The sequence below is a fragment of the Carassius auratus genome, chromosome 21 (genome assembly GCF_003368295.1).
Source record: "Carassius auratus strain Wakin chromosome 21, ASM336829v1, whole genome shotgun sequence".
Taxonomy (NCBI): Eukaryota; Metazoa; Chordata; class Actinopteri; order Cypriniformes; family Cyprinidae; genus Carassius; species Carassius auratus.
In genome coordinates this window covers 7,174,344-7,200,179 of record NC_039263.1, presented here as the reverse complement: position 1 = coordinate 7,200,179, position 25,836 = coordinate 7,174,344, and the positions used below count along the sequence as shown (strand labels likewise).

General features: G+C 35.5%; 1 protein-coding gene across 1 annotated transcript in view; it reads left to right on the top strand.

Annotated features, from left to right (window-relative positions):
• grk6 (G protein-coupled receptor kinase 6) overlaps positions 1-25,836 on the top strand; it is a 47,373-nt gene that overhangs the window by 10,054 nt on the left and 11,483 nt on the right. The window contains exons 3-10 of the mRNA XM_026195705.1: positions 9,824-9,936; positions 20,688-20,765; positions 22,253-22,353; positions 22,583-22,675; positions 23,245-23,308; positions 24,030-24,170; positions 24,775-24,965; positions 25,141-25,178. Coding sequence (XP_026051490.1) covers positions 9,824-9,936; positions 20,688-20,765; positions 22,253-22,353; positions 22,583-22,675; positions 23,245-23,308; positions 24,030-24,170; positions 24,775-24,965; positions 25,141-25,178 — 819 coding nt within the window. The remainder of the gene's footprint in view (positions 1-9,823; positions 9,937-20,687; positions 20,766-22,252; positions 22,354-22,582; positions 22,676-23,244; positions 23,309-24,029; positions 24,171-24,774; positions 24,966-25,140; positions 25,179-25,836) is intronic.

Below are 25,836 nucleotides of genomic sequence, written 5' to 3'. Positions count from 1 at the left end.
AATAATCCAATTTCCCATGTAACTGTGGTGCCTCTTCAGTTTTATGGGAATCACACTGGCTTCGCCTTAGGCGTCTGAAGCAGGAACTTGAGTGCAAAACCACAAATGAAGGCCCAAACAATATAAACATTGAAAATGCTTAAAAGAGCTAAAGAAATAAAGGTCCCCTTTAGGCATCCCTGATTATTTTAAACCTTTCACGCCTGGGGTGTTCCCATCTCATTTAATGTGCTCATTCACTAAAACCTCTCTTCATCATTTTACACTGTGAAGGCGTCATGTCTTGCCACATTGCTTCTAGGGAGGCTAAAGATCAGTCTGTTCAAGTTTTCTTCACTTTGTCAACAGTGTTACAGTATATCAAATGTTACATATGAACAAGTCTGTGCCTAAATATCTCTGCTTTCTTTTACAGTTTTTATGTTTGATAATATGCCTAACAGTAAATTGCGACAAAGTAGGCTACATGATGTACATTCATATCCCAGTTGTCAGAAGATTCATAAAGATTTTCACGTTCTGTGAGGTGCTTAGTTCACAGCAGTGAAAGAAATTAACATTTTCCATTACAGGTGCAGTAAGTGATTTCTGAGAAACACTGTTGATATTTGAACTCACCTAAATAAACACTCCACTACCCAAAAGGATCTTGATTGCTCCACCCCCAAAGTTCATGAACATCTATGCAACACAGGCACCTCCCCTATCACAAGAGTTCCCGCCCCTTACTGGTGATTGGTTACTAATCGCTTATCTCAATAAATGTAAAAATGTTAAAATAAAAATAAATTCAGTTGGAATATTAAGGTTGTATAGGGTTGCTACCCATCAAATGAAATCAGTATTCATAAAATAAATTTTGCACTGCAGAGGTGGCATAGAAGTTGCATCTTAAGTGGCATTTACAGTAGATGTATTTACACAGACGGTTTAATTCAGCTCAGAAGTGGTATGAATGCATTTACTGCAATCATAATTGCATAAATAATCAAATGAACAGTTTTCAATGGTATTCTAACCACATTCTGTAGTTTTCATACAGTGAAAGTATGTGTTCCCTTTGTGGCTTTTTTTTTCAGGATGAGTGTCATACTCGCACATTAATAAATTAGCTGTTGTGATATCATCAAAGACGATACACAGTACACATGACAAATATGTAATTTGATCACTTGTTATAAATGTGACCACTTCAAAGATATTTATTGTCATAATGAACTTGATTTTAACTATGTTACTCAATTCCTGAAACAAATTCTTTCTACCTCTCCATAATAAACTGCAAATTGGTATTTTAATTCAGGTCTTGGTTTATTCAATGCTTATTTTCATGATCCAGTCCTCAAGGATAAAAACAAGTCCTGCTGTACTTTTTTTTTTAATGTGTGTGTGTGTTTTACATGGAAATATATCATTATGGTATTCACATTTTTGACTAATTGTTGAAATCCTCTGAGATGTTTTAAAGTGTCCCATTATGCCATTTTTACGGTTCCTGTTATTGATTTGGGAGTTTACTACAATAGGATTATATGCATCCTAGGTAAAAAATGCTTTCATTTTCTCAAAATAGATTCATTAATAATATCACCTCATTTTCCAGTGATTCTCAAACGATTCGTTCGAAGCAGTTTAAAGATTCCGTCTCTCTAAACCCCTCCTCTCTGTGATCCTGATCTGCTCTGATTGGTCAAATGGCCTAGTCTGTTGTGATTTGTCTTTGGCGTACAGCGGTGTCGGAAGCAATACACCTATTTCAATAGTTATGTATTTTGAACACTCTGTAGAAAATATAAACATCTGTTATTTATCATACTTACAGGTTGTAATTCAGTGGAGCAGCTTGTTTCAAAATAAACAGGATACGGATCCATCTTTCAACAACAAGCACGTGTTTTTTGGGCTGGGTCAAGTTGTTCGCAGCTGGCCAACATATGGCATAGGCGTGTATTATGCAAATGTGTTAACCCATGACGTGTAGCTGTATGTGAGGATCACACATACTCTATATGTGTGGTACTGAAGCAGCACGGACTGTGCTTTCACACAGGTCCTGACCCATGGCTGTTTACCACAAACACAACATTTATCCATACAAACATTTTGCTTTTTCAACATTGTGATTCTTTTTTTACAGCACAGTAATACAATCTTTTCATCAAATGCTTTTGCATTTACTTTTAGATTTATATATTAAGTTGCCTAAGCAAAACATTTAAACTAATTTTCTTACATTATCACAAACATTCTAAATTTAAACTTACCATTGACAGAAACAGTCCGCTCTACTGCCTTTTCTGGTAACACTTTATAATAACTGCATGCTATTAATCATTAGTTAAGCATTAGGAAACAGTTAATTCATAATTTATAAAGCATTAATAGACATTTATAAGCAGTTTATAAATACAGATATAAATGCTCTATACCTTTTATAATGCTTCAAATCTATAATGATTTAAAAGCATATCTATAATGTATTTAATAATTGTTTTTTCATACTTTATTAATGATCAATTTATCATTTCTAAATTAAATATATCTAGGGGTGTGCCGGTTTCAGAATTGGTGATGACGGTTATGACGTGAGTCAAATGTGACGGTTCATAACATAACCGTGGGGGGGGGGGGTAGTGGATCTGCTGTAGAGTCAATTGGTTGTTCTTGGAGATAGCGGGTTAACTCCGTATCCGCGCCACTCTGATCGGTAAAGGGGCAGAGATTTCAGACCTCCGTTTATTAAGGAGATCTGTCACAAAACTCATCATCTGCACCAGCGTTTTTTGAGCAAATTTCAAAGCCGCACCCGCCCGCCATCCACTGATTGTTTTGCGATGCAATGCTTTGCTGATGCGAGCCGTAAAAAAAGCCATTGTCTGTTCTAGAAAGGATGCAGCAAAGATATTTAATGCTAATGTATGAGGCATAGGCCTACGCTGAGTTTCATTTATGATGAGATGCGCTCTAGTTCACAGTGCAGTGCAAGTGAACGCGGCGCGCTGGTGCTTCCATGTCACGGTTATCATTGTCTGCTATATTTGCTTTTTATTTATCAAAATACATGCAATTGGTTGATGAAACACTTATTAAAATTAAGATAAAATTTGTACAAAACGAAATTCGTTTTTAAGAAAGGTTTTCTACAAAGCAAAATTTTATGAAGTGGTAAATATCATGTCTGATGATTTATAAAACTTCATTAAGTGGTAAAAACCTTGTCTCCCAATATATTGTGCATCTTATGATCCTATCTAAAAAATGAAAATAATTTTTGATAAAAAATGTTTGTAAAAAATATTTTAATGACACGGTTTTGGCGGTTATAGAGTTCTAATGACGGTGTTCAACTATAACCGCCGGTCTCACGGTTATATACTAACCGTCACACCCCTAAGTATAGCATTATTTACACACCAGTTATTAAGGAGTTGTCAGTGGTTCATAAGATCACTTAGAAATTGTAAATAAATGATTAATAAACTATTTAAATGTGCATTCATACTTTTTATCTTTTTATTCAGACATATAGTAATAGTTACTTATAGTGTTAATAAATGGTTTATTAACATGTATTTCTACTGTAATTCAGGGTTAATTCAGGTAGTTATAAAACATATTAGTTGTTAGTTAACTATTTTTGTGAGCTCATCTAAAGTGAGGACTATTTATGCCTTGTAAAGCTTTTACAAATGAGATTTAAAGGCTGTTAATATTTCTATGTTCTGTATCACTGTGTTGTTTGTTTCCGTTATTTGTTTAGAAGATAACTGAGCCTTTAAATATCCTTTATAAATGCTTTACAAGGCATAACTAGTCCTCACTTTAGATGAGCTCACATAAATAGTTAACTTACCACTACTAAATGTTTTATAACTAGCTGAATTTACTACATTTCTTGTGATCTTAAGAATCACTGGCAACTCCTAAATAACTGGTTTGTAAATAATGCTATACTTCATTAAGAAATGATAAATTGATCATGAATAAAGTATGAAAATACAATTATTAAACACATTATAGATATGCTTTTAAATCAAGAATAAAGCATTTATATCTGTATTTATACACTGCTTATTACTGTGTATTAATGCTTTATAAATTATGAATTATCTGTTTACTAATGCTTAATTAATGATTAATAGTGTGCAGTTATTATAAAGTGTTACCCCTTTTCTTTTGCATTTAAATCTTTATTACTAACAATCCTGCGGTTCATAAAGAACTTTAAAATGATTGACTTGTTTATCTAAGTGTTCTTTTCCTTTAAACCTAGCCAAAAAAAACATAGCCTGTGTTGGCTGTGAAACACAGTAGATTTTAATTGTATGCATTTATGATATAATTACTAAATTTTTGTGTCAATGTATGTTCATATTTACATAAAACAATGCGCTGTAAGTGTGCATGAGCGCACGCGGTCTTCAAGAAAAAAGCATGCGAGCATTGAATGATTTAAACACTGGCAAGAATTAAAAAGAAAAAAATAACAATCACAACAAAATATAAACATGATCGAGCAGTGCAGATAGATACAAAGATACGGAGTATCATTTTTCATCTTTATGCAAGACCGTGTTTCCAAGCTTGTTCAGTCTTGTCTAATTGTTGTGCTTAAAATTCATTGGTATTCTCTTGAAAAAGGTCATTCCGGAAAGCCTTGGGAATTTTTCGCCAAGTTGAGTGTAAAATTGTGATGACAGACCCAAAGGAAATTGAGAAAACATGTCTGCATTGACTTTTGTCAAAGGTCATGTTTCAGTTGTTTATATGAGAAAGTGTCTATTTTATTGTCATTGATTCCTAAGCTTAGAGGTGGAGCTTTAGACTATACCACAGCATTTTTTCAGATCCTTTTCTCTGTTTTAAAGCACAATCACTTGGGTTGGCACCTCAGGAATCTCTGTTTCAATGCTTTCATGTTTAAATGCAAGGAACCAAAAGTCAGCCTCCATGGCAAATGACAACATGCCCAGAAGCACACTCTAATCCACCCAGACATCTTAGGTTTCACTTTGTCTACTCACAGTCAGGAAGGCTGACTGATTTTCACTTCTGACAAAAACAAACCGGCTTAACACGCATCCATGCCAAGGCACATATTCCAAACAGTCATTATGGGGCCCATGGTTTCCATGTCAGGCTCCAGTGGGCTTTTGTCTGTATGGCTTTTGTGAGACACCACTGCAACTGTTAATGAGCCTTCAATTCAGGTTTATGACATTGACTGTATATTTCCCTGGCTGTATATTTGACTTTATCAATGAATTGCTCCCACTATCTAAACAATGACACATGAAAATCTAATATCCCCCAGTGCTTTTGGAGTTTTTAGCATGCTGACCTTGTTGTAGTTATTTCGAATATATATATATATATATGAAGTGAAGTGAAGTGAAGTGACATTCAGCCAAGTATGGTGACCCATACTCAGAATTCGTGCTCTGCATTTAACCCATCTGAAATGCGCACACACACAGAGCAGTGAACACACACACACACACACACCCGGAGCAGTGGGTTAATTAATATATATATTAGAAAGAACGCAGCCCATCTCAATACTCCTAAAGGTGTGTTCCTGTTTTCTCACATCCTTTACGAGATCGTTCTTCCAAGGAAGCTTGGCAAGACTGGTCTCCACGAGAACACGAGTCTATTCTTTGTGTTCTAGGAATTGAGAAACAGCCATAGATAGATAGCAGTAAAATATACAATAATTTCTCACTTTTCAAATTTGATACCACAGCAAAAACTACAAAGGTAATTAATATAAAATTCAAACTTTATTAAAATTAAGTCAGCAATCAGAGAACCAAAAGAACAAATAAACAAATTACAAACTATAGCACGAGTAATAACAGTAGAACATGGTGTTTTTGATGTTTTTTATTTAATAGTTTGGTGAACATTAATGACAAACAAGGGGGCTGTATTTGTCTGTTGACAATTAAAGGCCTGATTCACACATTGAATACACATACCTCTGCAAACTGTTTACTTAAGACATGACCGACTGTGTTACAAGGATACTGGCCAAGAAAGCATTTTAAATGATTAGTTTACTTCCAAAATAAAAAAATCCTGATAAGTTACTCACCCAGTGTCATCCAAGGTGTTCATGTCTTTCTTCATTCCAAAAGATATCAAGGTTATTGAGGAAAACATTCCAGGATTTTTCTCCATATAGTGGACCTCAATGGGACCCAAAAAGGTTGAAGGTCCAAATTGTAGTTTCAATGCAGCTTCAAAGGGCTCTACATGAACCTTGCCAAAAAACAAGGGTCTTATCTAGCGAAACAATCAATCATTTCCTACAAAAATAGAAAAACAAATTTATGTACTTTGTAACCACAAATGCTCCTCTTGCACTAGCTCTGCAAAGTGCATGTGCAACTCCACGCATTATTTAATCATGTTGGAAAGGTCACACGTGGTTAGTTCTCTGTCTGTGTACTTCAGTTCAAAAAAGTAGGGTAGTGTGAAAAAGTCCATCTGATTTTCTCCTTCAACTTCAAAATCATCTGACATTGAACTTCCTTTGCATGTTCGCTTTTTCTGTGCTTCCGCCTACGTCATATCTGACCTTTCCAACGTGACTATGTAATGCGTGCAATTTGGGCCTTCAACCCATTGGCTCCCATTGAAGTTCACTATATGATAGAAAATCCAAAGAAAAATACACTATACACTATGAGTGTTTTCATCAAAAACCTTAATTTCTTTTCGACTGAAGAAAGACATGAACATCTTGGATGACAAGTGTGTGAGTAAATTATCAGGATTTTTTTTTTATTCTGGATGTGAATTAATCCTTTAATGTCATTTTGTTCTACATTTACATACGTTTTTGCCCTCTCTCTGGCTTGTAGAATGAAACGGCCTATTTTTTGTCATTGTACTTTTAAGATTCCGTTTGCAAGTGACCTCTATTTTCATTGGCTAACCTTTTGTAAATGTCAATGACCCTGTCAAGTTGCATATAGAATGTGTGAATGTAGTTATATGTTAATAATCAATCGTTTACCCAAAAATGACAAATCTGGCATGATTTACTTAATCTCTAATCTGTTTTTTAAAGCAGTCATTTTTAAGAAATGCACAACTGCTGCATATGTATCAACCATGTGTCAACCATGACACATTTACATGCATTGAGTAAAAATTTAGAGTTGCACTTGATTTAATCTAGAATTTATTGAATTGGAGAAGTCATTTTAGGCATAGCATTTTGGCAATTTTTGAATAACTTGCAGTGATGAATTAATAATGCATATATAATAATTATATGGTTAATGTAATAACATGTTAAATTAAATTTTTGATTCCATGTTGACTTTAATAAGGAGCTTCTCTCTTAACTGATTTGTCCATTTCATAACAGGTCACTAAACCCCTCTGAGAAGTAATAGTGTGACATGACGAGACCCTCTTCCAAATCTCTCCATCTCTTCCGATGACTTTGTACAGTTAAAGGAAGCCTTGTGACCATATGAATGAAACCATGTTGCTGCTCATTTAATCATTTACATAAAATGTGCATGGGGGTCAAACCTGATTTGTTTTGAAGGATTTTAAGTGGTGTTCTATAGTTAAAGACCACCCCGGAAGGGGGGAAGAGAGGAAGATAAAGCGGCCTCATTTCATGATCAATTATTGATACCATAATCACTCTGTTTTCTAGCTACAACCGAGGCAGTTTGAAACTCATTAGAAAAGCTTCAATCAGGAAACCGTTGACATACACCCCTGAACAAAATCATGCACTGCATGTTCATTGTGAGACAAAATGCCCTTTTATGACCTCAAACTATGACACAATTAAATACAGCAGCCGCACAAAAATAATTGGACACTTAAAAATGTAAAGTAACAATAAAAAATGCAGCAGTGTAATGAAAAAATATAGATAGATAGATAGATAGATAGATAGATAGATAGATAGATAGATAGATAGATAGAAAATAATAAAATAAAAAGAATAAAATATTTATTTAAAAAACGGAAGTATTGTTATCATTTACTCACCCTGATATCATTCCCGAAAATTCAGCCTATGTTCTATAACACAGTGAACTCTCATGTAGCTCTACAATCACATTTGTATTTGCTTATATTCAAATATGGCAGGTAATGCTAAATTATGCTGCTGTGCAATATTTTCAGTGATTAATGAATTTAAGTTCAATATGGCCACATACATTTTGTAAATATAGCAAACAACTTGTCTTGTGGGGCTAACGCCCCAATTCACTTGCTTTACAAGTATTGCATTATAGATTGAAGTTTGAGAAGTAAAAAAAAAAAACTAATTTAGAACTTCACGAAAATTATTAAATGAGAATCTTTTTTCTAAGCTAGCATTTGATTTGGAGATGCCAGCATCTTGTTATGGGCATCAGTATCAAAAACACAGTGTATTCATTTTCAACAGTAATGCTGAGAACAAATATTTCTCAGGAGAGATCCCATCTTCTCTAGTTAAAACAACCATATATTAACAATAGTAAAGCTGATTGTTATCTGCAGTACAGTTTTGCGATTTTTGCCAGCAGCAGTGTTATGAAGTAGCTGTAAGCTCTCCACGTATGCAGCATTGCTATCAATACCAGCCTCCTACACACTGCCTCTATATCGCTGCAGGTCCACACACTCCCAATTGCCTCTGTGTAAATCCTACTGTCTCTTTGCGTATACCTGAGGAGCAAATGCAAATCTCAGCCACCGGCCACTGCCTTCCTACTCTGTTCACTTCAATGCATTCTCTTTTATTAATCACACTCATTTCAACTAGTCTATCAGGTGCGTGGCTCACCGGCTACATTACTGCTAGGCTGAATTAATTGCACGTTAGGCTATACTTGCTCAAATTGACAGAGCTTTATATCAGTCAGGACAATTATTAATCACTTGGCCATTTTGAGTTTATTCACTGGTAATCGTGTCTGTTTGGCTGAATTTTTGTTTTGTTTATTGAATATTTTGGATTTTAAGAAATTGGGGGAAAAAACTCAAACTGATCATGTAAAATATGAATATTTCATTTCAGCAATTTGTGTAAATCTCAGTCACTCTGAAATTATATTACTAGATCAGTAGTTTTTAAGTGGTAGTCAATTTAAATGTTATATATTTATTATTATAAATATTTTTATTTTGTAAATTAAATTAAAATGTCTATTAAATTTCTAATTAAATGAAAGTAAAATTTAATTTTAATATAATAAAAAATATATATGTATGCAAATAATAAAACATCATATTATCAATGCATACTGCTAAAAAAAAATTTTCTCTCACTTCTCAATTATTTCTGCATATTGCCTGTGTACTTTATGAAAATAAGATTTTTTTCAGTGCTATATATGTATGGACATTTTTGTTTACTTAGTTTATGCTTAATAGTTTTGGTACTGTGCCTGGTCACAAAGTTATGTTCAGTGAATCACAAACAAATCTGCCATTCTAGATATCAGTTTCTGCCATTGTAAAACTCGGGTTGTACACTAATCTGTATGCAAATACTGTGCGTTTTCTCTGCATTTGGCTAAAAAGGAAAAGCTTTACCAATCCTGGGGTGTGCCTTTAATATTTTTAGGATGTTGTCGATGGTATTGTCCATTTTGTTGTGGTCAACTAATGGTTTTGTCTCTTCAGTTTCCTTTCCAAAGCGAGAAGAAGAAAGCAAAGTGCTATTGATTTTTATTGTATTCATCGAATGGCATAATGATATTTACTCATTTGTGTGTGCGTGTGTGTGTGCATGCTTAACTCCACCTTTTCAAAGCCCTTAGTCACTGTGTTTCTTGTTGCTGTATTTCCACAGAGAAAGACTACAACAGCCTTTGCGAGAGGCAGCCAATCGGACGCTTGCTATTCCGGCAGTTCTGCGACACCAGGCCGGAGTTGAGGCGCTGTGTCAAATTTTTGGATGCTGTGGTGAGAAGCAGACCACTAATTGTTCTTCATTTTATAGGCAAAACATTTTTGCTTCTTCTCTTTATGAACAACCTGCCTTGGATACACTGAAACTAGCAAGTTGAGGCTAGTTCTAGAACAAATATTTCTATAGGAATTACGTTGACACTTTGTTACCCATAACATACTCTGAAGTCATTGTGATTGTTTAGGTGGGCTTATTTAGACTTATGAATGACTTTAAAACTTAGATCTATAAAGTTATTAATTGAATGGAACAGCTCTGGCTTCAGAAGTAGCTTTGAAATGCTATTTACACCAAGGGCGATAACTAACTTTTAATAATATTTTTTATTCTATGAGAATAGGGAAGTCCACACTACAGATATAATGATAAGGACATAGAGGAACAACATTGTTGGAATCACTTTTTAGAACTTTTTTTTTTTTTTCAGCTGATGAATGATAAAAACATTAACAGTCACTCAAAATCCATCTGACATGAAAGAGCTTGTTCATTTTAAGCATCAGATGCCATAACTGAAGTGAGCTTTTTGTAATAAACAGAAGGTTTTCATTCGTAAGTGTGAACGCTAACAAAGATATCGTTGCAAATATTGATATGCTTTTTAGGGGTGTAAGAGTTAACAAAATTCACGGTTCAGTTCTGACTTGTGTCATGGTTAGGTACATTTTTGATGAGGGGGGGTAATTGCTTACTTCGCAATGTTGGAAATATTTCTGTTTTAAACCATGAAGGTGAGCAAATGAAGATCACATAAGCAAATATTTTGCACAGGAGCTATGCCTATAAACGTCTTAATTTCAGAAAAATCTGAATAAATATTCTCTCAGAGATGATGAGAGATGAATCTACTTCAACATATGCTTATAATGTTATATAGCTTACTGTTTTAATTTAGTCCCTTTATAATATTTCTCTTGTGGCCCGTACATGGTGAAAAAAAAAAGAGAAAAAACATATTTTGATGTTAAACAGGTTGTTTTTGAAAGTCAGTTCTTGAAATAAGATAAAGCTATTTTTTTATTTGATTTTTATTGATGACTGTAATGATAATATTTTGATTATAGGTAGGGCTGTGTGATATGGCCAATTTCGATATCGTGATTTTTGATCAGTTTTGCGATTGATTTCGATTTTAATCACGATTTTGACACACACAGACAGGCTTTACAGTTGTAAACAGGGCTTGAAAACGGAAAAAAAATTCAGTCGGTTCACTCCAAACAGAATCGATATTTTAACGATGCTGTTCTGCGTTCCTCTAAAGCCCCTTTCACACTGCACGTCGGACCCGCAATATTCCCGTAACATTGCCTGGTCGCCTTCTGTGTGAAAGCAACCACGTCCCGGAATTGATTACCGAATCGAACCCGGGTCGGGGACATAGTAACATTGCGGTAATCGATCCGGAACGAGCGCTGTGTGAACAAAAGCCAGATCTAATTCGGTATCGAAGTGATGACGCGCGTTATCGCGCGACTCTTTTACCGGCTATTTTGAAGGAAGATCAACATTCGCGACGAAAACACATGTGCAAACTGTAATGAAGCATTGATCAGTTAGTTCCTCACTTTCCGCGCTGACGCAGAGATCGTTTGCTTGCTTCAGTTAAAGTATAACGTGCCAAGCGTTGTCGACTCGTACATTACACGTCACGCGCTGATGTCACGTGTCGTTACGGGATCTTCAGGGGTTGTGTGTGAAAGCACGCACATATACCGGGTCATCACTGGCTGTGTGAAAGTGCCAAATCTAGCGACCAGGGAACAATTACAGGAACACTTTACCGCTGTATTTGCCGGAATGGCAGTGTGAAAGGGGCTTAACATTATTACCATTATTCCGAAACCGGTTCGGGAGGAAAAAAATACCGGTTAATAACGTTATTTTTTTAAAAACAATATTATTTGCCTATAATTTGCCTAATAATAATAATTTTATAATAATAATAATAAAGTATAGCGTTTTCCTTACTCAAAAAAAAAAAAAAAAAATCTAACGCTTACAGTTTACAGCTTGCACCAGATTTTGTCCAAATGTAAGGTAGGCCTACTTAAAAAATAAATAAATAAATAAAAATCTATCAACACTTTAAAAGTATTTAAGATATTTAAAAATGTTTGCTGCATTGTTAAAAAAAAAAAAAAACACTTGTATAAGATTGCGTTTTGAGAGTAAAAAAAAAAAAACCCGTAAGTCGCGGCTCACATTGCATTTTATTAGCCCTATTACTTTCCGAAATAATGAAGGCTAAAATGCCTGTAGTCTAAAGCAAAATGTTTAAAAACATTATAAAAACAGTTATTAGTTTCTCTTCAAATCAAATCCTCTAAAGTTTAGGCTATAAAGACCTCAATCCAAAAACAAATTAATGTAAGCTGACGCCTACCTCTCTCATTCGGCACGAATCCAAATGTTTCCATGTTCCCGACGTATCTGTATGCTAAAATGTTATTTAATATAAAGAATATAGAATAATAGTAAATGTATAATAAGTAACGCTGTATATGCGTCCGACATTTGGACTAAATTTCGTTCAATAATTATTTTTAGGTTAATAGCAAATGAAAACTGTTCAGCTTCTGGGAAATTTGTGAAGCTCCGCTAGGCTGTTTTAGTTCCCCTCACTCCACAACAAAATAATTTCAATTAACAGTATTTAGAAAAGAACAGGAATTACAAATATAAGAAGCTATAGCAATATTAACGACAAACCAAAACTAATTAATTTAGACTAAAACGAAACTTGCCGCCCGCGTCCGTATTCACCAGTCAAATATTGTCCCGCGAAACACTTGGTTGCGCTGGGTCCCGCGGTACCCAGGTCTCTACTTGAGTGTTGAATGCACATTCACCAACACCTAGAAAAAATAGGCCCTTTTTGCGCTGCATCATCAGGCCCAATTTGGTCTTAATCCGGCCCTGAATGCGGTGCATTGCCATTGAGACTTGACTGAGTTCACAGCTGAGCGGACATTTCACTAGCTGGCTTCAGCATCTCATTTGCATATGCTCTACTGCTGGAATTCGTGATTGGTTGACAGCAAATTTCAAATATTAAAGGGAACGATAAAATAACGTTATTAACCGGTTAAAGGTGCTGTAGGGAACTTTTGTAAAAAAAAATATTTTTTACATATTTATTAAACCTGTCATTATGTCCTGACAGTAGAATATGAGACAGATAATCTGTGAAAAAAATCGAGCTCCTCTGGCTCCTCCCAGTGGTCCTATTGCCATTTGCAGAAACTCCATCGCTCCCGGTAAAAATTAACCAATCAGAGCTGCGGTCCGTAACTTTGTTTGTGTTCAAAATGTAGAAAAATTTATATAATAAGCGAGTACCATGAATCCATTTTCCAAACTGTGTTTTTGGCTTGTCCTGAATCACCAGGGTGCACCTATAATAAGTGTTTATATTCGGACTATTTTAGATTGCTTCGGGGATAGCGCGGCGGAGTAACCCAGTACCTTTGTGATTCTTCATAGACATAAACAGAGAGAAGTAGTTCCGACTACGATGTTCTTCCGCAAGACGCAAGCAGTTCTGTTTATTAACCGCTAGAGCGTCAAAAGTTCCCTACTGCAGCTTTAATGTCCATTTCAAATTTTCGATTCTGTTTGGAACTAAAAAAATTCATTTCGTTTCTGTTTCTGGTTCTGTTCCTGTCAAAATATCGTTCGTTTCCGGTTTTCGTTTTCTTTCCTTGAACCGGTTCAGAGCCCTGGTTGTAAATTATTTCAGTATGAATTTGAAACATATTTCCAAAAGAAAATCAATTAGCTTTATCAAAAAGTTGCAACATGTCTCTTGAACACACATAAGTCAAATTAATCACTAAGTAAATGTTTCCAATCACCTGTGTCCAGTTTTTTATTTTTTTTTCGCCATGCATAAAGCTCATTGTAGCGGTGCCTCAGGTGTTGAAATATATTCGTTGTGCCAAGATCACACATGCGTATACAGTATGTGTATGCGGTGCAGAAGCAGCAGCGAGAGCGCATTAGTAGCGCGAAAGCACATTAATTTAATGCGCGAGTGCGAATCTCTCCGCTCGCACGCGGATTTCCTTTACTCTTGCATAAAACCAAATGCTGCTCTCGCCCAGAGAGTGAGCGCACACTTCAAACATACTGATACACTAACGTTAACTATAAAAATACTGCATTTAAAACAGCTAGTTCATTTATAGCTGGACGCAACTGTCATATCACACGTCCTGTGACAAATCTGCCGCATCTGCTCAAGGAACTTATCAGTCTAAAGCAGTCAATGGTGAAAATCAGTAGTAGATTTAATTTAAAGTCCAACAGTTTAACACTTATATTAGACATAAACGAACACGTTAAATATAAAGTATTTAAAACAGGTAAGTTCATATATTTGTAGTAAAGTTGCTCCTCATACTGCACATATAAAGGCCGTTCAGATTACTTGTTAAAGTGCAATGAAATACCTTATATCTGCATACGATTTAAGTCTGTTTGTGGATGGAGACTCTGTAACGGCCAAAACTATGTATTTTGCATGCATCACATTACAGTGAGGTGCATGAAAATAATAAGGCGGCGGCAGAGCGAACTTATCATCCATAGTGCTTCTTAAAAAAAAAAAAAAAAAATATATATATATATATATATATATATATAAGATTCCATAGTGGTTCTCACGTAGTCCTTCTGCGTCATCACCACATAGTGAGCGATATAAGTTAAGTGATCAGTCTTTAAAGGGTTAGTTCGCCCAAAAATGAAAATTATGTCATTAATAACTCACCCTTATGCTGTTCCAAACATGTAAGACCTCCTTTTATCTTCGGAACACAGTTTAAGATATTTTAGATTTAGTCCAACAGCTCTCAGTCCCTTCATTGAAGCTGTGTGTAAGGTATACTGTCCATGTCCAGAAAGGTAAGAAAAACATCATCAAAGTAGTCCATGTGACATCAGAGGGTCCGTTGGAATTTTTTGAAGCATTGAAAATACATTTTGATCCAAAAATGGCAAAAACGACGACTTTATTCAGCATTGTCTTCTCTTCCGAGTCTGTTGTGAGAAAGAGTTCAAATCAAAGCAGTCTGGACATCCGGTTCGCGAACGAATCATTCAGTTCACCAAATCGAACTGAATCGTTTTAAACGGTTCACATCTCTAATATGCATTAATCCACAAATGTCTTAAGCTGTTCACTTTTTTTAATGTGGCTGACACTCCCTCTGAGTTCAAACAAACCAATATCCCGGAGTAATGCATGCACTCAAACAGTACAGTAATGAGCCTAATATCGTCTTGATTATCGACAGAGAAATCTGCTTATGTAGATATCTCTGACTATCGTCGATACACGATACTATCGTCTATAGGCACAACCCTATTGTATAATAGACCTGTTTTAAATGAAATTTTTTTTACAACATGGTAATTGAGGAGTAAATAGCCTAATCTTTTGTTATCCTCACAGTGCAGTAGTTATATGGTAATATTACGGGGGTAATTAATTGTAATTTTCCAATTAATATAGTAAGATTAGTCCCACGTATAATTTGGTTTGTAATGCGTAATGAACCGAAAGCCTCGTACCGATTCAGTACGAATATCTGTATCGTTACACCCCTAATGCTTATTGTTCTTGATGTGAATGGGCCAAGCTAGTAAAATGTAAAAGTTGACCAGTGGAATTCATAAAAAATATCAAAGAAAACTAAATATTTCAGTTTGTAAGGCAAAAAAAAATACATACATTGTAAAAATTTTAAGGTATAGCGCTGACCCAAATAAGAAAGTGAAAATTTAATAATGTGTAAAATAAGCTATTTCATTTGAGCAGTTTTGTGTAAATCTTAGTCGCTGCAAATTTCAAAAATGTTCTTATATGTATATCGGCATTATGTCACTCTAAAGGCTGATTTATTCTTCTGCGTTGGATCTACGCCATAGGCTTTAAACTGTAGACTATGCGTCAGTTTTAATTTATACTTCTGCATCGTTGTCCACGTTCATGTATAGGTAAACATGCAAACCGCTAGTCTGCAGTGTCCACGGGCATGATAGTGTAACCCGCAATACCATGACAAAAGCAGAAGAAGAAGCGGCTCGTCAGAGAAGCATTATAGCCATGACGGCGGCAAATAAATATCAAATCAACAAATCATTATTTAAAACTACAAAAGGAGACAACAACGGAAAAGGAGAAGGCATTCTTTCAATCTCCACAAAGACTTGTACCACAGCAGATCAACATTGTTTGTCGCAGACAACTACTGATTTATAATGCTATGTAGTATAATAAATAAGACACTTGTTCTTTGCTTTGTTTTATTCTATATTATAAGGTGTAACATTAAAATATATTATAGTGCACATGAACACACACAAAACCCAAGTACATAAGGAGGGAGGGGTTGTAGCAGACCAATCACAGCGCTTGCGGTTTGCGTAGAATTGACATGCTGTTAGATTTTTGGACAGGTGAATGTCAGGCTACGACATAAGGAAGTGCGTAAGTTCGACACAGAAGTATAAATTGGGCTTTAATCAGTGGTTCTTAACTGGCAGTCCATTAAATTAAATTTTAAATCAAATTCAAATATCACAGAAAATCTAATGGTAACGCTTTCCAGGCATAAAATGCGTGTACATCTTCAACAAGCTGTAAAATGCAGAATTTAAGCTGTAGCACTGACCTAATAAAGAAAGTTAACTTTCCATTAAAGGGTTAGTTGAAAATGCAAATTAAGCTGCGTTTTACTAGGTTTATATGACTTACTCCTTTCAGACAAATCCAGTCTGAGTTATATCAAAAATTGTCTTCAATATTTCAAAGTCTATCATTGCAGTCAACAGGTGTTGCATTTCTTCAGTCCAAAAGATGTGAAATAAAAACAATCTTCCATTTTAAAAAAAAGTGTCTAAAAACGTAGGGCTGGGTATTGTTCAAAATCTTAAGATTCGGTGCCAATTTCGATACCTCAGTTTCGATACCGGTTCCTAACGATACTTTTTTTGATACCATATGTTTTAAAATCCATTTCAACATCAACACAATACATTAAACACAAAACTTTTATTTTTCACCTTAATTAAAACCTGGTTGTGCTTTTTGGATAGGGGTGCCCAGAAGACACTCAGGATTGGTATCAATCCTTACTTGGCCAAAATTAACAAAAAAAGAGAAACCTTTTTGCCACAACATGAACATATTATAAATAAATAAATATACAAATGAAATTGTGTACAGGCTAATGTTGAACCAACTAAAATGCATATGTAAAAAAAAAATGTAAATGTAAAAAAAAAAAAAAAAACTTTTTAATGCAAAATCAAACTGTATTTGTAGCAAACCTTTAACAATAAACCCTGTGACTGCTCTGTGGCACTCATCTCGTCTTTGCGTGGACAAATTCCCTCTTGCTGCCAGTGTGAAAGGATTGGCACCTTCTGGTATTGTCTTCCTATTCCTAACATCAGGGTGGACCGGTGCAGAGGCTAATGTGAAGGGGGAAATAACAGCGCTAACGCTACAGCAACCAACTAGCAGCACAAGCTAACATACATAAAGTGGTAGTCAATGTCATGGGGATGCATTCGGTTTAAGTAGTGACATTCAGGGGTGGACTGGGACCAAAAAGTGGCCCTGGACTTTCTGGTCCACAGCAGCCCACCACATCATAACGCAAACGCCCCTGTTTTGATGTAATTTATTCATTTAATATTTAAGTATAGAGTTTGGGGATTTTAACCAATAGGACAACTGATCCTCCATTAAAAAAAAAGAAAAAAATAAAGAACGGCAGCCATTCATTTAGATTCCTAGTGAGCGATGCATGCTCATCAAGACACAAACATTCTCCTAGAACTCACACTTTGCATTCAGTTAACCGATCCATACGAATCATGCATAAAATAGAAGTTTATAAACTCAAACGATAGCTTTATGTGCTTTACAGGTGAACTTGAAGTCTTTATTCATTCGAGATAATCAATAATAAATCATCTTTGGCTCGGTAATACAAGTTCATGATCCGATTAGTGAACCGATGATTCTTTTGAGTTAATCTTTTAAAATAATCATTTATTTTGTTTAACGAAACCAGTGTTCACAAACTGGATAGATCTGATGTGCAGGGCTCGCAAAAGCGTTAGCCCCACATCCCGGGGCTATTGTGTTTTCCAGTCCGATGGGCTATCGTGAATAGTGGTGTAAAATTTTTTATTTGATTTGCGTTGTTCACTTGCTTGAAGGGGTGAAACGGATCGTTGTTGATCGTTTGCACTTGTTTCTAATCTTGCTGATTCAACCGTTTTAATCAATTTGCGCGGGTTCGTAGCTTGCGCGCACTCATTGAAAGCATGCGCTCTAAGCCAGTATTTCAGACAAAGCGCATACAGAGAATGAATTCATCTTACGCGTATCGTAACTTCTGAATGAACACATACACACACAATTATCCCAAAATAATTGTCTCTGCAAGTATTCTCGTAAACCCAGTCGGTTATGTTTTAAGTGAATGTATACAGTGGCCTGCTGCTCAGAGAAATTTGCTGTACCGGATAAATCTGTCTCTCTCGCTCTCTCTCTCTCTCTCTCTCTCTCTCTCTCTCTCTCTCTCTGTGTTATTTAGACGATGTGAAGGGGCTTGTTTCAAGATACGCAATGGAGTAGACCAAACTAAACAGGGAGGGAGGGCAAAACACTCATCCAAACAAATGCTTCATTAAATTGGTGTGGTATTGCCGGCTTTGGTTGCAATACTCTTATTGCATATGTTGCACTTTGCTGACTCGGCATACACTTTTATAAAGTGTAGCCACACTTTAGACCTCTTTGGCATTGTAAAACGGAAACGTTTTGAGAAAAAATGTGTTGTGTTGTATAACTGCGAGTATCTTCAGAAATCCTCCCTGTCACATCACTTGGTGGTGGACAGCCAATCATGGCGAATTTAGGTCCTTACATGCACGTATGCTACAAGCTCACACAGACACAGCCCTTTGGCAAAAAAAAAAAAAAACGTCCGCTTGGCATTTGGCACCGAAAGATAAATATTTTTTCGGTACTCATAGCATCAAAGTTTTTTGTTTCTACACCATAAAGTCATCGAAGTTCGGTACCCAGTTCTACTCAAACGGCTCCAGGGGGTGAACAAAGGCTTGTTGTAGTGAATCGATGCCTTTTTGTAAGAAAAATATCCATATTCATAATGTAATAATCACTTGAAACTAGCTTACGCTCACTGCTGTGAATGGAAGCAGTTCCCGGGTAATTAAGTATGAGGTCAGCTTTGCGCATGTGCCGCTCAGAAGTGATGTACATGGAATTGCAGCGGTGAGATCAAAACAAAACAACAGTCACTAATTAGAAATACAAAATGAGTCGGATGTCGGATGATTTCAATATAAGCCAAGAGGAGACTGGTTTTCCTTTGCTAAAGTAAGGAAACTGCTTTTTATGGAAAGGCGCTTTATTTAATTTCTTTTGGACTGATGCATGCAACACCCTCTAAGTGGCATTAAACAGCTTGACAAAGACAGAGACATTTTTAAATATAATGCTGAATGGATTTGTCTGAAAGAAGAAAGCCATATACACAAAGGATGCCTCGGGGGTTAGTAAAACGCAGCCTGATTTTAATTTTTGGGTGAACTAACCCTTTAAGAGGACTCTTAATCTGGCCTTTATTATTATTTAGCCCTGTAATAGAGTTCAGTTCCAAAAATCATGAGCTTTCTTTTTTGTTAGTCTGCTGCCTTAGAAGGTTGCTGCCTATATAGACAGTGGTCACTCATAAAGATTGTCTTTTGAATCAAAGCGATCATAGATTTCTTCTGACATTTAATTTTGCTTCTTATACAGTTCATAAAATGATTGCCTGTCTTTTTTTTTTTTTTTTTCTCTGCCTTAACCCTTTTCAGAAGTTGGTTGACCCAACACCTCAAGTGAATTCCCACTAGCAAGTCCAAATTATAAGAAAACAGAAGTTCTTGTCCACACCCATAACTTAAAAACTTGACATGGTGGTTGTGGTGATAAAATCACATTCAAACAAAAAAGTATCTTGAACTAATTTATGGTCAGTTCTGCCTTTCAAACTCCTGTGTTCTAAGGCAAATCTTTTATTTGTAAATATTTTGAAGTGACATACCATTTCAGATATGGAATCCAGACTATCACTTATTCTGTTCCTGCAAGCTAGAACATAAACATAGCAACATGCATATCGCCTTACACATAACACGTGAAAAAACTTGCTGGTGTTTGCTCCACCTTTAAAGACCTTGATTTTGCATGTTCAGTGGAGAAACCACTGAACAACTACTTTTTAAAGTTTTATAAATAAATGTGAATGTAAAACCAGAATGTACAAATATTCTGAAGCAAATATGACTGGTGCATGCCTCTTCCACAGTTCTAGGGTCTTGTGGGTTGCCAGCACATTGATATGTTATTGCTACAGTGGTTGCTCACTGGCCCAAGTCAAAATCTGGTCCCTGCTTTAATATTTGTATGTTATATTTGTATGTTATGTTACAATATTGTTGTGTAGTTTTGCTTTTGATTTAATTTGATTTTGTTGCTTTTGATGGAACATCGTATCCTTCAGAACTTTAAAATTATGTTGAAATCAACTAAATGGTTTGAAATCCAGTCATCCATACAGCTTTGTCATGATTTTGGATTGATTGTAAAATGTGCATTATGGCTTTGTTTTGTCTTGTCTTAATTGCTCATTGTTTTCCATCATTTCAGGCGGAGTATGAAGTTACGCCAGATGAGAAGAGAAAGGACTATGGACAGGAGCTCTTAGACAAGTACCTCAGTCAGAAGGTACTGAGAAGCACAGGAAAGACCTAAGTCAACTGGTCATTATAAAGATAATAAGGATGCTCATTATGGTTAATTTTCCTGACCAACAAGCTCTGCTGTTTACATTAACCGCTAACTAGTCAAATTAGCACTAGATAAAAAAGTTTTTCAAGACCAACTTTAAGTTGAATTGAGAAAGCCGGACCAGAAAGTTTGAAAAAGTTTAAAAAGTTTTAAGTTGAATGATTTTCGGTCTGAAATAGTTTAAAGTTTAAAGTAGTTTTAAAAGCTAAATTTTTTATTTATTTTTTTATTTTTTTATTTTTTGAAGGCAATACAGCCTGTCAGAGATAGATAGATAGATAGATAGATAGATAGATAGATAGATAGATAGATAGATAGATCCGATCCGATCCGATCCGGTCCTGAAATCCTGTCATATTTAGATGTCTGAATGGCAATGATCTACATGAAATCAGATTTTTCACGCCACATATAACATAAACAGATCAGATGGTTTTTTTTGCAGAAAACATGCCAGAAACAAGCTTGTCATTGTGAAGTGCAAGTTAAGTTGAAAAACACAATATACTGTTAGTATATGCACCTATTTGAGTTTTGAAAGTAGCGGAGATGGCAGCACGGGACAAAGCCGCACATTCCAGCTTCCTGCATTTCTGCTGCTGCCTCACAAGACAAAATATAATAATACAGAGCAGCTGCGACAGAAACAGGTTGTCGTGTCATAAAACAACATCTGTATTGTTGTTAGAGTTGTTTTTAGCATAGACAAATCAACACAACGGCACTAGCATAGAAACCAATGCACATTCCATATAAGTGAGGCTTAAAAGCCTCATTCAGACTGTTGGCCCAAACACAATTTTGTGCATATGTGAATGCAATCTTATTTGAATAACTGACTGTCCACACAGCATTTTGTAATTGTTCATATCCAATTTATGTGTCCATAAGCTCTATTATTTTTTTACGAAATGTGCACTGGTTTCTATATTAATGTTAACCGAGTGCATGGTGTTACGCTGCGTTGTTATGCCTACGCTAAAAACAACAGTAACCAAATGTTTTATTTTTTTACATCTGATTTCATGAAGATCATTGCTGTTCAGTCTGAACGAGGCTCAAGTGAAGGTGAAGCAGGTGCTTGCTCAGCTAAATATGTCTGTTTAGTCTAGGCATGCGCCCGTGAGTAAGCTAATAACTTCTATAGCATAACTGTTTTTCCACCATGCAGTAAACGAAAAAAAAAAAAAAAGTAGAAGAAAAATAACTTTAAACCATTAAACTGGGACTATAAATCGATTCAAATTCTTACTTTTAACGATTAAACGTTCAGTATGAGCATCCCTAAAAGATAACTATGTAATGTGTCATATAATTTAAATGTAGTTGTTTTCTAATTCCTTTTTGCTTTGTTCAATGCATAATTCATGAGCATTTGTTTGTCTTTAAAGGATATTTTCATGTTCTAATTCTTCCATTTGCAGTCAGAGGACCATGTCCCTGAGGTAACAGAGGAGATGGTGACTAAGTGTGCAGAACGCTTGCAACAGGAGGCATGTAAAGAGCTCTTCATGGAGTGCACCAAGTGAGTCTTTTAGACAGGAAACACTCTTATTATCCCATTAGATGGCACTAGTAGATACTCCTACACTGCCACTGTCTGACAAACACATGGCATCAGATCAACATTTTTCTGAGTGAAACTAAATTGAGCATTTTCATGCAGATCAATTAAATAAATCAGGATTTGAGAGTCAAATTTTTTTTACTGTGCAATCTAGTAACACCTTATTTCAATTTTTTCTTTCTTGTAGACTGATCCATGACTTCCTTAGCATGGCCCCCTTCGATGACTACCTCGATAGTATGTACTACAGTCGCTTCTTACAGTGGAAATGGCTTGAGAGGTATAAACAGCTCCTGAACGCATTTTGAACTTTTTGGTTTTGTTTATAATGTACAAGCTCAGTGATTTTCTGTTGTTCTGAACTCTCATATGCATGTTAAATGACAGAAATTATATGTAGCTAATAGGTTTTTTTCACCGCCAAGTATAGTCTAATTATTCCTTTGGGTGCCATGATTTATTTATGAAGCTAAGCTTATATAAACCAGATGTGAACTCTGAACTTGCTATTTATTTACTTTTAGTCATAAAAATGTCCTCTGACAGAAAGTCTAAGCCAGGCCTGGACAATTCCCATCCAGACCTTTTACAGAGAAGAATGTGATATGCCGAAACAAATACTTTCACTCTCATGTACACATTAAGAGGCCTCGTACACTAGCCATCTACTGAATACGTAAAAAAAAAAAAAAAAGGCCTTAATTAAATTAAAGCCATGCGTTTTAACATTGTGCCTCAGTGTCTCTTGAGATATAAGCTTCTTGTGAAGGCAACAGGAAGTTATTTTACTGTAAAAGTATGTTATAATTAAATAACTTTTGTTTATTATTCTCTTCCTTTCCTCGACAGACAGCCAGTCACAAAAAACACATTCCGTCAGTATAGGGTTTTGGGAAAGGGAGGCTTTGGCGAGGTGAGTCTGAAATGATTAAGCTTCGCTTTGTTTATGGCAGAAACATATTGAGGCGTTATTAGTTACTATCTGGAATGCCACTAAATCAAACGCTATCTGTCTCCTCCGGGGTTCATAAGGCTAATATCCTATTTTTGTTATGCAATCAGACATAAATCCTTCAGATTATCATACACATTGCCATTCAATGTTGGCAGATATAGAGCATGCAAGTCTCCAATTTTGATTTCCCTACCAGATAGCTAATCGCATTGAGAGTATTTTTATTACTCTTCACTGCCCTGTAGAAGGTCCTTTTAGATGAATCCCTTTAGAGAACATATCATATAAGTTATTTTTTGCATTAGTTTTAGGAGCATATTTATTTCATTTTTTTTAAATATTGAATTAAAGTACTTTTTTTTCTGAATTAACATTGAAAATAATCATTTCAATTTCAATTAATTGTGTAATTATAAGAAAAATGTTACAATGCAAAATTATAAGGCAAGATAATGAATCCCAACAAACCAAAAAAGAATGACCAAAACTGATTTTAAATCAATTCCCTCCATCCCCCAAAAAAGCCCCCCAAAATCTCTTTGTATACTGGCCAGTACTGCCTTACCACATTTGTATGACACTTTACATAAGTTAGAATTTCATGTACGAAAGTAAAAAAAAAAAATGTCTCCCTCTGTGCTTTTATTGTTTTATTTCATTGTTATTTTTTGCCCCCAAGGTCTGTGCATGCCAGGTGCGGGCCACAGGAAAGATGTATGCCTGCAAAAAGCTGGAGAAGAAACGCATCAAAAAGAGGAAAGGAGAGTCCATGGCACTGAATGAGAAGCAGATTCTGGAGAAAGTCAACAGTCTGTTTGTAGTAAGCGTCTGAAGTGCTTATTTCACCCCATATTGCGCGTGTTTTGTTGTAGCGTAATCTTATCTTTCTATCTCTTCCACACATGTTTTCTACAACAACATAAAAAAGTGAAGTCGCTGTAGTTCTTACTTCTGTTTTTGGTCTGATTAGCTCACAGAGGCCCTGCTTTTGTCATTTCCTGTCATCTGCAGTGCTCATTCTGGACCTGAAGATCTGATGTAGAGAGATTGTAGTATTACTGTTGTCTCTATCTAATGTTTACATTCAGAATCCTAAATTTAAAAAAAAACTGATTTTTTTTATATATATATATATATATATATATATATATATATCAAATTAAAAAAATTATGTCCAACAGTCTTTCAAAAGCTTAACATTTGATGGAAACCTCTATTTTGATGAAATAATAACTGTATTTGGGGTTTGTGTATCTAAAGGCCTGACCTCGAGCATGCTATTTTGAGTTGTTTTGTTTGGCGGTTAGTCTCTGGATTTTCTCTTAATTTAGCCTCCATTTTTAGACTTTCCCACACAGGCTGTATCAAATATGGGAATTCTGTTTTGTAACTGAACCAATGTACCTTCCTGTTTTCCCATGAAGGTGAGTCTCGCATATGCATACGAGACGAAAGACGCCCTGTGTTTGGTGCTCACGCTGATGAATGGAGGGGACCTGAAGTTCCATATCTACCACATGGGAGATTCAGGTTTTGAGGAGAATAGAGCCGTGTTTTATGCTGCTGAGATCTGCTGTGGGTTAGAAGACCTCCATCGCGAGAGGATAGTATACAGGTGAAAAGATTTAGACTAAATTGTGGTTTCCAAGGGATTGTTTGCAACAACAGCAACAAAAATACTGATAATTAAATTGATTTCATTTAAATTCGACTTCAAACGCTGTTATTTTTTGTGCAGTTTTGGTTGTTGATTGTTGACTGACCTGCTTTCTTTGTTCATCTTCTGTCAGGGATTTGAAGCCAGAAAATATACTACTGGACGATCATGGTTAGCAGCATTTTTTCTTTGTGACTGTTTATAAAATTTACTACTTGCTGTAATGGTAATTGGTATTCAAATGGTTAAAAAAATTATCTTAAAGGAATAGTTCACCCAAAAATACAAATTCTGTAATTATTTACTCACCCCTCATGGCGTTCCAAACCTGTAAGACCTTTGCTTATCTTCAGAACACAAATTAAGATATTTTTGATGAAATCCGAGAGCTCTCTGACCCTCCTTAGACAGCAACACAACTAAAATGATGTCACATAGACAATGTTACAGATGTCCTTGCTACATTTCTATGCATGGGAACCATTTCAGTTGTGTTGCTGTCTATGGAGGGTCCGAGATCTCTCAGATTTCATGGGAAATATCTTAATTTGTGTTCCGAAGATGATAAAATATCTTAAGGTTTGGAATGACTTGAGGGTGTATAATTAATGTTCAAATTTTCATTTTTGAATGATCTATCCCTTTAAAAAAAGCAGTCACGTGGAATGTCACATTCTAAACTAGCACTTATGTTTGCCACAAGAGGGGGTAGAGTACATAATATTGTTTTTGAGCCATAAAATTCAACATCCACATTTATAACATACAGTCAGCTGTATGTGTCAATTTATTGAACTAGGGCTGTAAACAAAATACATTTTAATCAAAT